This window comes from Anabrus simplex, chromosome 2, assembly GCF_040414725.1.
Source record: "Anabrus simplex isolate iqAnaSimp1 chromosome 2, ASM4041472v1, whole genome shotgun sequence".
Lineage (NCBI taxonomy): Eukaryota > Metazoa > Arthropoda > Insecta > Orthoptera > Tettigoniidae > Anabrus > Anabrus simplex.
In genome coordinates, this window is record NC_090266.1 from 412239786 (window position 1) to 412256678 (window position 16893).

Consider the following 16893-nt stretch of genomic DNA (forward strand, 5'->3'; position numbering starts at 1 on the left):
ATATAGATTACGTCACGAAGTACCTGCGCAATACAATGATTATTGTCAAATTAAGTATTCCTTTCTTCATAGAAAGAGGGCATTGAACTCGTACTACTGGTGTTAAGATAAAGGTTATTGACTACGTATTTTTACAAGGCAATTCTAGTATATTTAGCATATAGTTTTGGGAGTAATCGCTATATGCATACGGCTATATGAAAGCCAGTGTTATGTTAAAGTATCTTTGGAATAGTGTTGAAATGTGATTATTTATTGGAGTATATTGATGAATAGTTAAAGTATAGAGGTTTGTTTATGTTCTACGGGATGTGTAAGAATTGCTATTCGACGAGATAACGTTATATTAGAATTACAAGGTGAGTTTCTGTGCCATATTTGAAAGTATATGACAAGGAGAGAACATCGCGCAGATGACCATTTTAAGGTAAGATAGACAAGCATTATGGTAGAATAGTGTATCGTGACAGTTATATTTATGTCTGACATTGGTAAATAACAGGTACTATGAATAAGAGTGTACTTTAATGTACAGTTTACTAGACTCATGACTTAGTATACATATAATATTTCGTGGTGCGGTGACGTTACAATAATTTCATTCTATACTATCCATATAAGTTGAATAGCTCGTATACATATGAAGTATTGAGATAGAGCAGAACGCTAGAGCACATTGAGCCATTAATAGAGGAGTGTGTGGATTTGAAACTACTTGAAAAATTTAGTTAGATGTTTATTTCTTTTCATGCAATGTGTTTTCTATTCGAGTATTTTAAATATGAAGAATATAATAATGGTTAGTTAGGAGCCATATGTCGTAGGCTTTAGGGGGGTATTGTCTTAGCCCGTGAGTTGTTACTTGTGCGTACTCGAAATATGTGACCAAATAATCAGAGTGCAGATCTATGAATGATTAATTTATGAATGGAAAGTTGGTGAACACTTTTACGATTTAATACTCACACAAGAGTATATTTGGGAAATCATTACGTGAAAATATGAACAGATTCGCGTTTACAATCTTAGTCTTTCCCATGTAATTTTATTACGTTTTTCAAGTTAACGGATCACTTATTTTATCTCAGCATGACGACTTATATGTTGTGAGGATAATTTTAATAATTAACGGGACAGTATTCACAATGTATATTTTATTTGATTCCTTGATTGCTCAGTGATCTCGAATATAATTTGTGAAAATGAAATACTTTTCGGAACATGGCTACGAATATTGAGACATGTATTAATATGAATTTGAACATTAGTTATGAGAGAATGTAAGCATCTTTTAAGATTTAATTATTTTATTTTATTTGAGCCAGCGCTGACTCTAGTCTTTCAATGATTAAATATTAACACATTAATACTACCCAGATTTCACTTCATCTAACATCAAACATTATTTTAGTCAATAAATAATCTTATATTTTTTTCTTAGTAAGTGACTGTGTTTTAATTTCTGTTCAGGTAACGTCTAGTTGTAAGTTTCATAGAAATAAGCAATTGACTAGTTCTACAATCGGAAAGAGTTTCTTTTGAAGTTATTGGTTACTGGTTCGAACTTATGCGTGTAGATACCGTACTCCTGTGGCGCGTATTCCAGCGGACAAATTCTCATTCGAAACCACGTAAAATAATTATATATATAAAATCACAGATTTTATGAGCGGAAAATGGAATACCCTGAGAAGAAATCAAGAGCTACCGGGATAACTTGGCACTGACCGCTGCATGAGCGGGTGCAACGGTCTACTGATCCTTTCATCCACACTCCTATATTTTTTCGGCTCATACTCTGTAATCATTACAAAGCAATTCTACAGTCCTTTCATTTCAATGAAAACAGTTCCCTACTTAAAAATGACGAAAATCAGCCCAAAAAGAAAACCAGAGGACCATTAGTGCAAAGACTGTAACAGCATGTTGACTCCATCACCATATTTTATGAAATACCAAACAAAAACATTATTGATCATGAGGATTTTGTGATTTTTCACTTTTTTCAATCATGACCTCACCATTTTTTAAATAAAATGTTTTATGTGTCTCTACAGTAGTGGTAGTATGCCTGCCTCTTACGCGGAGGCCCCGGGTTCGACTCCCGGGCAGGTCAGGGATTTTTACCTGGATCTGTGGGCTGGTTATTACCTGTGGGAGTAAATTCTGGCACCTCAGCATCTCTGAAAACCGTAAAAGTGGTTAGTGGGGCGTAAAGCAAATAACATTATTATTACAACGTTGCACACCTAAGTTACCGGTAGGTAAGATCACCTTTTACTCGAGGAAAAAGTATTATTTTGTAGGCTAGTGTTATCTGAGGAGCTATCTGACTGTGAGATGGTGGCCCCAGTCTAGAAAACCCAGAGAATACCATCTGAGAGGATTTGACATGTTGATCACATGACACCTCAGAATCTGCAGGCCTTTGGGTTGGACAGCGGTTGCTTGGTAGGCCAAGGTCCTTTGGGGCTGTTGTGCCATGGGGTTTGGTTTGGTTTTTCTGATCCCTCTACAATAATTTATAATGGAGTTCATTTATGAGTGTGCAAAATTCTAAATTGTAGGGTATGTCAGTGCTTAAGAAACCCAGCTCTCAAAGGGTTAACGTGGATAAGGACTAGTGGTACAATGAGTTTTGTGACTTCCCATCTGCATACCCTGGACTTGACAAAACTAAATCAGAAGACCAGATTTGGGAATATTTATTTGAGCACCAAACCACCATTGATCTTTCCCATTCGGTTTGAACCCCACTGTTGGCAGTCCTGAAGATGGTTTTCCATGGTTTCCCATTTTCACACCAGGCAAATAGTGGGACTGTACCTAAATTAAGGCCACGGCTGCTTCCTTCCCACTCCTAGCCCTTTCCTATCTCATCGTTGCCATAAGACCTATCTGTGTTGGTGCGACTTAAAGCCAACTGTAAAAGAAAAAGTTTCCTATTCGTATTCCCATTCCCATTCCCATTCATGTGTTCAGTTGGTATCAGTAATGCTTTTGCTAAAACAATCAGCGGTCAGATGAAAGAGAGCGGATGTCTATGGACTTAGTGAAGAGAGAACTGCAAAACAGAATGAACATTTCTGGAAGTTGGATTGAGATTTTCAGTTTTCTAAAAGAGAGAGATGATGAAGGGTTACTGAAGGCAGCAAAGACAAACATTATATATGATTGAAAAAAGAGTTGCAAATAAGTACGCAAAGTAAGGACATGTTCTTAACATTCATTTTTTTTAAAATGTCAGTATGTTTAAAGTGAAATCATATTGTTCCTTCCAAATATGTTTTATGTCTATATCAGCATATGATTTAAGATTGTTTTAATGAGTGATACTAACAGAATCACTGAATCTTTTATTTAAAAATTCAGATTTATTTTATTTTCTTCTGTTCCTGGATGCTTGTGGGTGGGAGGAGTTGGCAACTGAGAGATTCTTGAGAGGTGGCAACCCCTTACCTGAGTCCTGTCAAACAGCTGCACAGTTGTTATTAATACACTTTTCCAGGTCATTGATGTTGTTAACCAGAGTAGTACACTCAGCACTCTTCATGTGTCCCCACTGATAAGTCCAGTGGATTAAGGTCAGGAGACTGTGTAGGTCACTGCACTGGAACTTGACGTCTGATCCACTGTTGTGGAAATGTGTTGTCCACTATCTGGCATACATGCAAACTGAAGTAGGCTGGATCTCTATCATGCATGAAACACAAATCACGGTGAACTGCCAAGCAGCATGTCCCTCAAGAAAGTAATATGTGCTAATCCATTCTCTCATCAGGGTAGCATGTATGGGCCAATCATTTATTCATGGATAATACCACATGACACGATCATTCCAAAGTGCTGTTGATGATTAGCGACAACCATAACAATAGAATTTAAAACTGCACACCTGTGTGTGCATGTTATGAAAGTTTATGATGCCATCTCTTCAAACTATGGCCTCATCGGTGAACAAAGCGGATGACAGATGACAAGAACATTAGTATGGTACTGGCCATTTGCAATGCCTGTACCTCAATACTGAAATAGGTGCAGTGAAGTAGTAAAAATAATAATACCACTGCTGTCACTGACTATAGTTTAGGTATATGTATATGTATGACACCCATGCTTCACTACAGCTTTAAAATTAAAGTTATTATTCAAAGTTTTACATTTTGGAGAGTCCACTGTCAGCTGAGCCTGTAAAATATGTCCTTAGTTCGTACGTCAAACGATTTTGGGGGAATGATTATCTATTTTATAATCTAGCACTCACTTGAACACCGTACAGAAAAATTTGAATGTTTTAAAAAATATTTTATTAAACATCTAATATGTAAACACGACCTACCTGTGAAATTTTATTTTGTACGTCGAACAGTAATGGAGGAATGAATACTTTTTTAAGGGGTGAATGTTTTGAAATATTTATTAACATCTAGGATATCGAAGACCACCCTCGATTAAAAAAGTCATGTTCATGCCTGAAATGGTTTTGGAAGAATGGATATTGTGTTTTCAGGATTCAACTACCATCTAAACATTTTAGGGGAGAAATATTTTGAAGTATATGGTGTTTTATACCTAGAAGATAAAAGAAGACCCTTCTCTTAAAATTACAACTTTGTACATCAAACAGTTTTGGAGGGATGAATAATTTCATTCAACACTTTAGGGTTGGAACGTTAAAACATATTTCCTATTTCACACCTAGGATTTGGAATTGGAATTTTGTCTTTGTACGTTAAAACATTTCGCAAGAAGAAATGAGTATATTTGTGTTCGGATCTTAACCCCCATTTAACTCTCTGAGTGGTTAAATTTGTTTCAAACCTTCCGTTATTTAAAGCCTAGGATATAATTTGAAATTTTAACTTCATACTTCCAACGGTTTCATATAAATGCATATTTTTGTCATCATTCCTCACCCCCCAGACAAAACCCCCTTAGGGGTATACTGTTTTAAGTCCACTTCTTATTTGTAAACCCACCGAGCTCGATAGCTGCAGTCACTTAAGTGCGGCCAGTATCGAGTAATCGGGAGATAGTAGGTTCGAACCCCACTGTCGGTAGCCCTGAAGATGGTTTTCCATGGTTTCCCATTTTCACACCAGGCAAATGCTGGGGCTGTACCTTAATTAAGGCCACAGCCGCTTCCTTCCCATTCCTAGGGCTTTCCTACCCCATCGTCGCCATAAGACCTTTCTGTGTCGGTTCGACGTAAAGCAAATAGCGATTATTTGTATCCCCATAAAAATAATTCAACTCCTTTTACATCCCCCCATCCCCTGCCACAAAATATGTGTTTCTTCATTTTTAAAGAAGATTCCAAATACCAATTTTTACATCTGTAATATTTTCTGTTTTGGAGATACCAGTATCCTAATAAAAATAATTAACCCATTTTTCAGTCATATTAACCCCCTTTAAGTGTTTTCTCCAAAAAAAGTATGTGTTCCTTTATTTTTAAAGGAGATTCAAAATACCAATTTTCACGCCTGTAATATCTTCAGTTTGGGAGATACCAGCATCCTAATCAAAATAATTCAAACATTTTTCAGTCATTTACCCCCCCCCCCACTTAAGTGTTTTCTCCAAAAACAAAAGAATACATGTTACTTTATTTTTAAAAGAAATTAAAAATACTATTTTTCACTTCTGTAATATGTTAAGTTTTTGAGATATACTGCAGATTGCTCATTTTAAAATGTCACCCCCTTTAACACTTCCCCTTAAGTGGATTTTCAGAAAACAAATTATGCTTGTTCCAAATACCAGTTTTCACATCGTAACATGGTACATTTTTTAGATATATTGTAGGTATACTCATTTTAAAAATTCACCCCTTGTTTGACTCTTGTTTACCCCCTCTTAAGAAGATATTCCAAAAACAAAAAATACGTTTTTCTTTATTTTTAAAGGTGGTTTCAAATGCCAATTTTCAAGACTGTAACATCTTCAGTTTTTGATGTATAAGTATCCTCATGAAAGGTACTCAACCCCATTTTCACCTTTTTTCACACCCCTTAAGAGGATTTTCCAAAAAAAAAAAGTGTTTTCTTATTTTTAAAGAAGATTTTAAATACCAATTTTCACATCTTTAAACTATTAAGTTTTTGAAATATAGATACACTCATTTTAAAAATTCACCCCGCTTTTCACCCCCTTAGTGACAGTATACCTGAAAATCCTCCCTTAGAGAACACCTACATTGTAATACAAATGTATCCTCAAAATTTCATTTCTTTATGTTCAGTAGTTTTGACTCAGCGATGATGAGTCAGTCAGGACATGTTCTTTTATACAGGGTCTTTATGTATGCTTGACAAGGACTTTCTCGCTCGACCTTGGCCGCCGATGACAGGCCGCTACCGGTTTCTGGCACTTTCTTCAGTTGCTGAGAGCTGAGCTCCGAGTTAGTAGGATGTTCCATGAAGCTACTGCGTACTGTATATCGTATTATATAGTTTTTTATTGTGATTATGTATAGTGCTGTAATGTATGTGAAATATTTGTTACGTGAATGTGTATATCTGCACAATACTTACATTAAGTGCAGAAAATCGTGTGCTAGGACAAGACAAAAGTTTCAAGCGAAATTTTGGGGGAGACCCATTCTTATCAATCGGGCAATAAAACAACTGGCCAAGAGATTCAAACGTATAGGTTCAGTAAACAATAAAAATAGACATAAAGGTCGTTATCTCCTTACTGAAGTGTGCTTGGTACGAGGATCATAAGTAAAAATCTGTGGCCCCCTCGTAGCCCAGATTTAACGGCATGTGATTTTTATTTGTGGGGAATGTTAAAAAATGTACAGTAGTTTATGGGAACAAGCATCACACACTAAACTTAAAGACAATATAAGAGCCTCTGCAGTTGCATCCATCAGTGCTGAAGAACTTGGTAGAGTAACCAAAAAGTTCATTAGGAGATGCCGATTATGTTTGGCAGCGAATGGGGGTACATTTTCAGCATAAACTGTAAAAATGGTGAGTAAAATGCATGATAAATGCATGATAATGCATGATAATGATTTTGAGCATAAACTGTAAATATGGTGAATAAAGTGCATGATAATGATTTTGAGACCCGTATTCGGCCGTACATACGCATGCGCGGTAGCCGGCAACTGAGCCATCACTGGCGGCCAAGGTAGAGTGAGAAAGTCCTTGCCAAGCTTAAATAAAGACCCTGTATATCTAGATATATATATATAGATTTTCACTTAAAACAGATACAATATGATAACACGTCAAAATATACACACAATAATACACAGTCGATCCGCAAAGCAGTATCCGAATAATGTGACTGATGTACGATAACTCGCTGACTTTCTGGACTTATAACTCGCTCACTGAACTGATCACATAGGCGTACAAAATACACAGTGGTTTACGAATAACCCACCGTCGTGGTGTCAGTATAATAGCAGCAACACATAAACTATCAACACATCACTCTACTTAACTTCTCATCTCAGAAAGTAAACTGCAGTTGATCTGCCGCAGCATTATCAACAACACAACTCTTAAGCACTCCTTTAACTACACAGCCAAACTCTCTCAACACTCTTCATATACTGTACATACTGGCTAGATAATTCTGCTTTCTTACAATGTTACAATTATTTTTCTTTTTACAATTTGTTTTATGTCGCACCAACACAGATAGGTCTTATGGCGACGATGGGATAGGAAAGGCCTAGGAGTGGGAAGGAAGGAAGCAACCATGGCCTTAATTAAGGTACAGTCCCAGTACTTGGCTGGTGTGAAAATGGGAAACCACAGAAAACCATCTTCAGGGCTGCCGACAGTGGGGTTCGAACCCACTATCTCCCGGATGCAGTCTCACACCTGCGTGACTCTAATCACATGGCCAACTTGCCCGGTTTCTAGAATTGTCTTAAAACAAGTTTGTCACTATGAAAAATAAGCTAACGATATCTGGAAACACATTAAATATTATGCAATATATTCTTGGGACGTGAAGATTTGAATACTCACTTACATTAACACACACACACACACACACATGGGAATTTTCCTGATCACTTGGAGAACACAGACAGTTATTTATAAGTGATGGACATGATACAACCTTAACCACAATTTTCCTGAAAAACTTTAAACACACAAAATATATTTATGAACAATAAAAAAGTAAACTATTATCCATGAACGAATTACATGATTAAACCTAAATACATGCCAACGGCCGTAGCCATGTTGAAACACCGGATCCTGTGACATCTCTGAAGTTAAGCAACATTGGGCGTGGTCAAAAAGTGGATGGGTTGCCACGCGCTGTTGTGGGGGGTAAGGGAATGGAGAAGCGGAAAGGAACTGGCCGCCCTACCGTACGTAAACTCCGGCTCAGGCACACCTCTGTGAAGGTTTGGACCTGCCTTCGGGCAGAATACACCCTTACTTACCTTACCTAAATAAATAATCTAACCTATAATATAAGGAAAATTGTTTTCTATTATACACATAACCTAACTTGCATCAATTATTCCCCCCTCCCCCCTATAACATAAAACAATTTTTCACTTCTTTACAACACTTCCTAAGGTACAAGTTATATCTTGGTTCGGTGTTTTCATACTTCATGGCTACTGGGTCCATTTCCTTCTCCGGGTCGGTGAGCTCGGTTTCATTCTCACCGTGACCAGATTGTTCCGAATGAGGGGTTGTTGGTGCCACACCGTTGTCTGCCTCCACTCCAACTGGTTCCAGCTTGCCTTGAACTGACAGGGAATTTTACCGCTCGTATCTCCTTGCATGGACCTTGTCTGGCGGGGTGGTCCTCAGCAAGTAAAACCTGGTTTCCTCCTCATTATGACTGGATTGTTATTTGTCTGGCGTTGTTGGTGCCACACACTCATCCAACCTCCCATCCAGCTTGAACAGATTCCCTTGCTGCATCTGGCTTGCCATGGAAATGGATCCAGCCATTCATCCACTTTACCAGGCCCAATCCATTTCAGTAGGGAGACTTGGTCCTCTTCTACGTCATGTGCCTTGGCCTGGATAAGCATTTTCTTCTCAGCCAATACATGTATTCTCTGGTTGTTGAAAGAAAATGCCACATTTAAAATTTCAACTCTAGGTAATCTCTCTTATGCTGTATTCACGTTTGTTTCTTATGTATGTCGCATCCCTGCCACCAGATGGCAACAAGAGCCCAACCTCCTAGAAGGTTTTGGTTTATTACTTTTTTCTGCTTTTAGCTTTTTCTGGGAATTCTGTTCTGGAATGCTTGAGGAAAGATAGAGCCCTTGTTTATAATATTCCATTTTTGTACTGATACCTGATGTTTAGTCATTTCAAGTCTTGGGAGAAACACGGGGTTCATTTACGATGCCCTGTATCCTCTCTTTTTATCTTCTTGGTTTCATGAGGAAAGGTACCATATATTATAATTCCTCATTTTTCTCAATGTTGTGAATCATCTATATGGTTATTTCCATGGTGACAGGCATGTTTTGATTGGAGCCTTTTAAGGTAATTTCGCCTTGTTTTATTTACATTTGGATTTATGCTCTATGATTGAGCTAGAGATGTTTTCTATACAGGTATTTATTTGATTTGCCTTGCCTTATGCCATTATGATGGGCTTTGTCTAGCTCGGGATTCTCCTTGTAGTGCATGGCATATGGTTTATATTTGTACGTGTGTGGGCGTATGGTAACATGAATGTGGAGACTTCATTTTTAATCATATTTCGTTCTCTACTGCTGGGATTATTTTATGCTTGCGGTTTATTATCCCGACCTGAAAAATCTAACTCTTGTGTGTCTTGACTGAGTTCTTTCCAGCACTTTTCGAGTCTATTACCAGCAGATTATTTAACAATGTATTGTGTGTGATGGTGGAATCTGCGATGCTATGTTTTGCTATGACAATATCTTTGAGGAAGGCATTGGTGAGTACTGACTCTTGGGCCAGCCGCAATATTATATCCCTTGGATCTGTGAGAACAGTTCTACTTCTTTCATGGGACACTTTTAGGTACCTTCTCTTTATGTTTGCTGGCTCCTGATCACGAGTGGATCGTCGCAAAAGACCTATCTGTGTCGGTGCGACGTAAAGCCCCTAGCAAAAAAAAATCATGAGTGGACTTGGCATGAATGGTAAATCATATGCCTTCTTGCACTCTGAGGAGGATTGTTTGTTTTAATTCAACTCCTTTTCTTATCTTCCTCATATTATTACTGTATTTTGTGTTCTGTTTCCCTGACTCAGTATTCCATTATTCTGCTTATTTATATATGCACAAGACAAACTTTTCATTTATTTTCACGTGGCCTCCACCTATGTATTTGATCTGCAAAGATCATGTTTTTCTCTCCATGTTTGGGCCCCTTTTTGCATCACGTTTCCCTATTTTTGGTTTTAGAATTTTTTCCAGAAATTCCATGATGTTTTGATCATTTGCGAGGTCGTCTTTTCTGGGGTCCACTTCACGACCTAATGTGATACAGGTTCAAGGATCCAATTTTTATTTCTTTTAATAAAGTCTGAATTCACCAGGCTTCAGGATCGTTTCATGGTTTGAAGTGAGTTGGATTGTTGCTGGATTCTGATTAAGTGAGTGTTATGTGTGTGGACATAAAACTTGATGTATTATACGGCTGTATGTGAGCCCACCATTTTACATAACCAACTGTTCATCTGTGAGTAACCCTGTATTTTATTCCACTGTTTATTTTGACACCTGCTCACTTTATTTTACCTTAACATTTGTTTTTATTTCCTTTGATCTCCTTTTGTTTCAATAAACATCATGCTTTAATTGCTCTCTTTCGTTTAGCAGGTTGACTTATCCTAGATAGAATTTTCTTCATGCAGGGAAACTGTGTTCAAATTCTGACTGTTCTTTATATCTGCTCTGGTTGAAATCCATCAGCCTATAGTTACACTCTGGTCCCTTTTACTGCATCTGCTGAATCTGGTCGTACATAACTTTGTGATTTTTTGCGATTATTGACTGGCATAGGCTGGGTGATGGGATCGTCTCGCTGGTCGTGATGCCATTTGGTAAGGGAGACTGCCTTGTTTTCTTGACCAGAAATGGGAGACAATTGAATTCCCCACCACTTGTGCAACAGCTTTGTAGCATTTCTTCAGGGAGACTTTCCTTCATGACCTGAGGATCTAATTGCCTGATATTTGCTGGCAGACTTGAAGATGAAACTGTCTCACTAATACACTATGATCTGACCTGTTTCCACAGTATGTAGGGTAGACTCTTCCATTTTATCAATGAGAACTACATTCTGCTCTAACACAGAAATACTCCCTTCACTTTGTCCAACTTGTCCCAGCATCATTTTAATGTTGGGTACCTTTTCTGTCAAGTTAGTATTGACATTAGAAAACTGGGAGTTCACTTGTGATATCTGGGCTTTCAGGCTGTTAGGTATTTGAAATATGTGAATTTAGCCCCTAGAATGTGGTTATCAGCTTTGTAAACATTGTTTCTATGCTCATCCCCTCTCCTGATATTGTAGATCCTCCCTCGTTGTCTTGTTCAGAATAAAACTTATCCGTATTTAATCCATCAGTGATTAGCTGTTCTCTGAGTTTTTCTTGAGCTACTGGTACTTGGAGAGAATGGACAGTTATTTAACCAGAAATTTCCTGAATTACTTTGAACACATGAAAAATATTTACAAGAAATAAACATAATATAACCTATAATACACCAACTAAATACATATGATTAAATGTAAATACATAATGTAACCTATAATAAATGAAAAATTGTTTTCAGTTGTACATGTAACCTAACTTACATTCCTGCACTAATCTCTGAATAAATGCAGCATTATTTATTTTTGTTTTGATTCCAGGAATCTCTCTCTGATATTTGTTACAAATATTAGATGCATCTTTTATTAACAGCAAACCCGATGAGGGTTAGTCAGCCTTGAGTGACTTAGTAGCAAGTGAACGCAAGGAGTTATGAGACCAATACAAGTATGTGTTGAGTCATTCAGTGAAGATTGGGTCTGTCAGATAACTATGCGGAGTTCAGTAAGGCTTGTTTTTTGTAAAGTCAACTTTTCTGGATTGATACTTAACTGTAGAGACCATGTTGGAGAAGGAAAGTTTGATGCACCACCAGGCTGTGTATGTGATTATAACTATGTGTAAAAGCTGTATGGAGTTTAAAACTCAAACGAGACTGAACTTGTTAACTACTGTAAATAGTAGTTCAATAAATCAGTGGAGAGTAAATCATGCTACCTCTCTGAATAGTGAGTTTTAGCTTTTAGCTTTATAAGTTATACCTCACAAAATATTTCTCTTTCAAATTTCTGATAAAATACAGGATTTCCTATTAGGTTTTGTTGCTGAATTCATTATTACGACATGTATGATCAATATACGCTTACCTTGCCTGCATTCTTATTCTCTGAATAAATGCAGTGTTATTTCTTCATTTGCCTGTTGGTTGGACTTAAACTGAATGTAGCCTGCACTGATTTCCCATTCACATTAAGCTGTGATAGTACAGAATCTACTTGGTATGGGTGTTGCTGCCGATGGAATTGTCACGTCCTTCATGTCAAAACTTACCGTGAAATTTTAGTGACATAACTGACGTGGTTATGCCTCCGTGGCTAAGGCAGCAACATGCTGGCCTCTCACCAGTGGGTTCTGTTGTTCAAATCACCATCACTTCCTGTGAGATTTATGCTGGACAAGGTGGAGTCAGGACAGGACAGGTACTCTGGTTTTCCCTGTCGTCTTTCATTCCAGCAACACTTTCCAATATCATTTCATTTCATTTGTCAGTCATTAATCATTGCCACAGGGGAATGTGACAGGCTTTACCAGCTGGCACAATTTCTATCCTCGTTGCTAGGTGGGGCTTCATTCATTCCATTCCTGACCCTAGTCATGCGTGACACTTCTTTTGTGAGTAATAGCATTCAGGACACAGTCACTGCCTGAAGATGTCGTGAAACATGTAACTCATGGGATCAGTGGTTCTGTAATGGTATATACTGGGCCAGTGAGGTTATTATCTCATTTCTCTCCTTGCTTAGTATGTCTTGCATAGTGTTTTCCTACGCTACGCTATTAAGTCTTCAGCTAACAGCTGTTTGGATCCCCATCAGATCTGTTGCCTTGCTGTCGCTGATGAGGTGTAAAGGAAATGAGAAGTAAGGTTGTTTCCCATTGATTTCTTCATCAAGCTAAGATCTATGCAAATAAATTTAAAGAATACAACCAGCTTCAAGGTTCATGAATTAATTAAATATATAATATGCAATAATATATACCTGAAATATATAAAATCCAATAGTGAACAATCCCATCCGGCTGTGGAGGGAATAGTAGTGAGGTACCGGAGGGCTAGCTCGATTGTGCCATGCTTGAGCTGCATAGATCCCATAATATGCAATGGCTAGAGAGGCAGCATGAAGAATGAAGTGCCATATCTTCAAATGCAAGCGTCGGCAACAGCGGAAGAATCGGTAAAGTAACATTGCTGGAAATTATAGCAAATAAATTAATCACCCAATAATGGAAACTTGCTCCAAAATAAAATTACATTTCATGAGATTCATAAATGGTAGTAAAATTACATTGTGATTAACTCCCGTCTTTACCTCTTTGAAGGTCACAGATCAGAATAATATGTGAAAGAAAGTAATTCTAGAATATTTGTAATGTATTAACTGCTGTATACTGAGCATTTTTGCCATATTTTGAGGCTTTATAACTTTGACACTCTTTGAAGTACAGTATATTAATGATACTTTTTGCACCCTAAACTATAATTGTCTGTCTCAGCACTGAACTCACCTTGTATTTTTTTTTTTGTCACCGAAATATGAAAGGAGGTCAATACATTTATCATGCAGCTTTTTATTATTTTCAATTTCTTTCAAATAGGGCATGTTATTAATTTTTCATATTCACATCTCAAATTGTTACATTCATATTAATATGTTACTGAATGTAAACAGAGAGGTGTATTGCTATTATCATCATAATTGCATATGTATCATTATCTGAATTACTCATGGCAAGAGATCATTCACCATTATCGCTGTCATACAGTTCAAATCCTGAATTCCAGTTTATTAGGGTTTCTCTCGCACTATTGCTCAAAGAATCAAGACACCATGATGCCTTTATAGGAACGAGGGGGTAAACAAAGTGCATGGAACACATGTTTGCTACTGTTCAAAACAAGCACTTGTATTTTATCTGATAAGAATAGTGATATGATCCAGCAGCAGTTTAAGGAAATGTAACTCTGTTATTCTTGTTTACCAGAAGAGAGTTGGTTGTATTTCCAGTATGCAATGATTTATTGGTTAAAAAACCAAGCCTGAGCACTGCTTAGGCACTGCATTTGGCAGTAAATAAGGGAACCCAAGCAATGCTTTGGCACTGTGTTCAATCTTAGTCAAAGTGTAGAAACTGAGCAAAGCCAGTTTAACTTTTGGCTGGCTTAATGTTTCTAACGTTTTGGCAACTTTCTGTTCTTTGATGCTGTTTTCTATCAGTGCTTCCAAGTTATTGCATGTTTCATCTATTGCAGACTTTCTGTTCTAGCCTTGCAATATAGAAACTGACAGGTGATGGGAAGGTAAGGATGAATTACAACTTGGGTTCATTTTTATCATCGTCTTATTATAATCCACTAACCTAAAACCAAAAACCCCATGGCACCACAGCCCTGAAGGGCGTTGGCCTACCAAGCAACCGCTGCTCAGCCCGAAGGTCTGCAGATTACAAGGTGTCGTGTGATCAGTACAATGAATCCTCTCATTCGTTATTCTTGGCTTTCTAGACCGGGGCTGCTATCTCACCGTCATCTCTATAGAAAACTTTTCTGCCTTGTCTATAGAATATAAGTCAATATGGACCAACATGGTGAAAATAATCAATCTCACCGTCAATTATAATGATAATGGCATATTCCCTCCAGAGGGGCCTGGTGCAGGTCTTTTTCTAGTAGACGGCCTATTAGGCAACCTGCATGTCTGTGAAGATGAGGGCCCTACCTAGGATGATTTCTAATGTTGAATACACCACACACACCCAGCCCCCAAGCCACTGGAATTAACCAATTAAGGTTAAAATCCCCGACCCAGCCGGGAATCGAACCTGGGACCCTCTGAACCGAAGGCCAGTATGCTGACCATTCACCCAACGAGTCGGACACTGTCAGTTAGCTCCTCAATTCTAATCATGTAGGCTGAGTGGACCTCGAACCAGCCCTCAGATACAGGTAAAAATCCCTGACCTGACCACAAATCGAACCCGGGGCCTCCAAGTAAAAGGCACGCACGCTACTCCTACACCATGGGGCCAGCATTATAATCCACAAACCCAAATATTTCAGAAGATAATAGAGGAAGGAAGTGAAGTGATTCCTTTTCTTCTCATTTTTAATATTATTTCTGGGGTAGAAATTTTGGGTACGTGGAACTGAAATCGTTCAGTATTCAAATTACTACTTTCATGCATGTCCACATATATCTAGTATCTTTATTGAAGCACAGTGAGTAGAGGATGAATTTAAAAGACATTTGGACTTTTGAGACTTTGTAGAGAACAACATTTAAGCAAAAGTCAAAGTGAATAATTTCTGTACAAAGAAAGTTAATCCCGAAATTAGTATTTAAATGTGTTATTACTGACATGTCAGTGTAGATAGGAAAGGAAGGGATGTGAGAACAAACTTGGAGTAGAAGGATGGGGAAATAGAAATAAGGAAGGGAAAAAAGCTACTGGATTTGTGCAAAAGAAATGGGATGATGGTTGGGAATTCATGGTTCAAGAAGAGAGAAAACCATAAGATAACCTGTTACAGCAGTGACTGGTCTTGGAAATCCATTGTGGATTACATGATCTACGACTGTGAAATGAAGAGAATGTTACAGATGTAAGGTAAACACCATCAGAGGCCCTAGATAGTGATCACAGACTACTGGTAATTAAAATGAGGACAATGAAAGAAAGAAAGAGGACAGAGAAGCAAGAAAGATGTATCAAAATATGGAAACTGAAAGAGAAGAAAACCAAAGAAGAATACCAGGAAAAAATACGATTGAACTTACCAAATAAAAAGCAGGAGAGGAAGAATGGGAGAGGTTCAAGAAGACATTAGTAAAAACTACATACAAAGTTTGTGGGAGAACTAGTACCAGGAAAAGGTTGAAGGAAACACCATGGTGGAACAAAAGAGTCAAAGTGGCACCTGGGTAGAAGAATAAAGCTTTTGGAATGTGCTTTTAACAGAGGGCAATGGAGACAAGGCAAGAATATATGACCAAAACTAAAAGGGTTGTAATAGAGGAGAAGAAAAAATAGATAGAAAAGTGGACAGACATGACAGAAGAAGATAGCAAAGGAAATTTAAAAAAGTACTGTATGGAATGGTCAAGTGTAAGAGGAAAGGCATGAGGGAAGATGCTATAAGGATAGATAAAAATGGAAATGAAGTGCAGAAAAAAAGAGAAACTCAAAGGAATGTGTAAGGAGTATTTTGAAGATTTACTAAACCCAGAAAGAGGCACTGAGAAGGAAAGTATAAGCATGTAGTAAGGAAGAAATGAACGACCTGCATAAGCAGAAATGTATCAGGAAGAAGAAGAAGAAGACGGAAGGAATATGGAAAAAGACTTAGCAAGGCGAGAAGTTGAGGTAGCACTGGACAAGATGAAAGGAGCAAAGCCCGAGGTTTAGATGAAGTGAGTATCGAGATGGTGAAGGCAGTAGAAGAGGTAGGGAAACAGTGATTATAGAATATGTTGAATATGTTGAAAGTAGTATGGAAGGAGAGGAAGACCCCTGAAGACTTGAAAAAGTGGATAATCATACCCATCTTAAAAAAAGGGCAGTAGGAAAGTTTTTAAAAACTATAGGG

General features: G+C 37.7%; 1 protein-coding gene across 2 annotated transcripts in view; it reads right to left on the reverse strand.

The window, feature by feature from the left end:
• Positions 1 to 13352, reverse strand: part of LOC136862868 (plasma membrane ascorbate-dependent reductase CYBRD1) — a 118450-nt gene extending 105098 nt beyond the window's left edge. For both annotated transcript variants that reach the window (XM_067139133.2, XM_067139134.2), the window contains exon 1: positions 13289 to 13352. In XM_067139133.2, the coding sequence (XP_066995234.1) occupies positions 13289 to 13324 (36 nt within the window). In that variant the 5' untranslated portion in view covers positions 13325 to 13352. The remainder of the gene's footprint in view (positions 1 to 13288) is intronic.
• Between the last annotated feature and the right edge of the window lie 3541 nt (positions 13353 to 16893).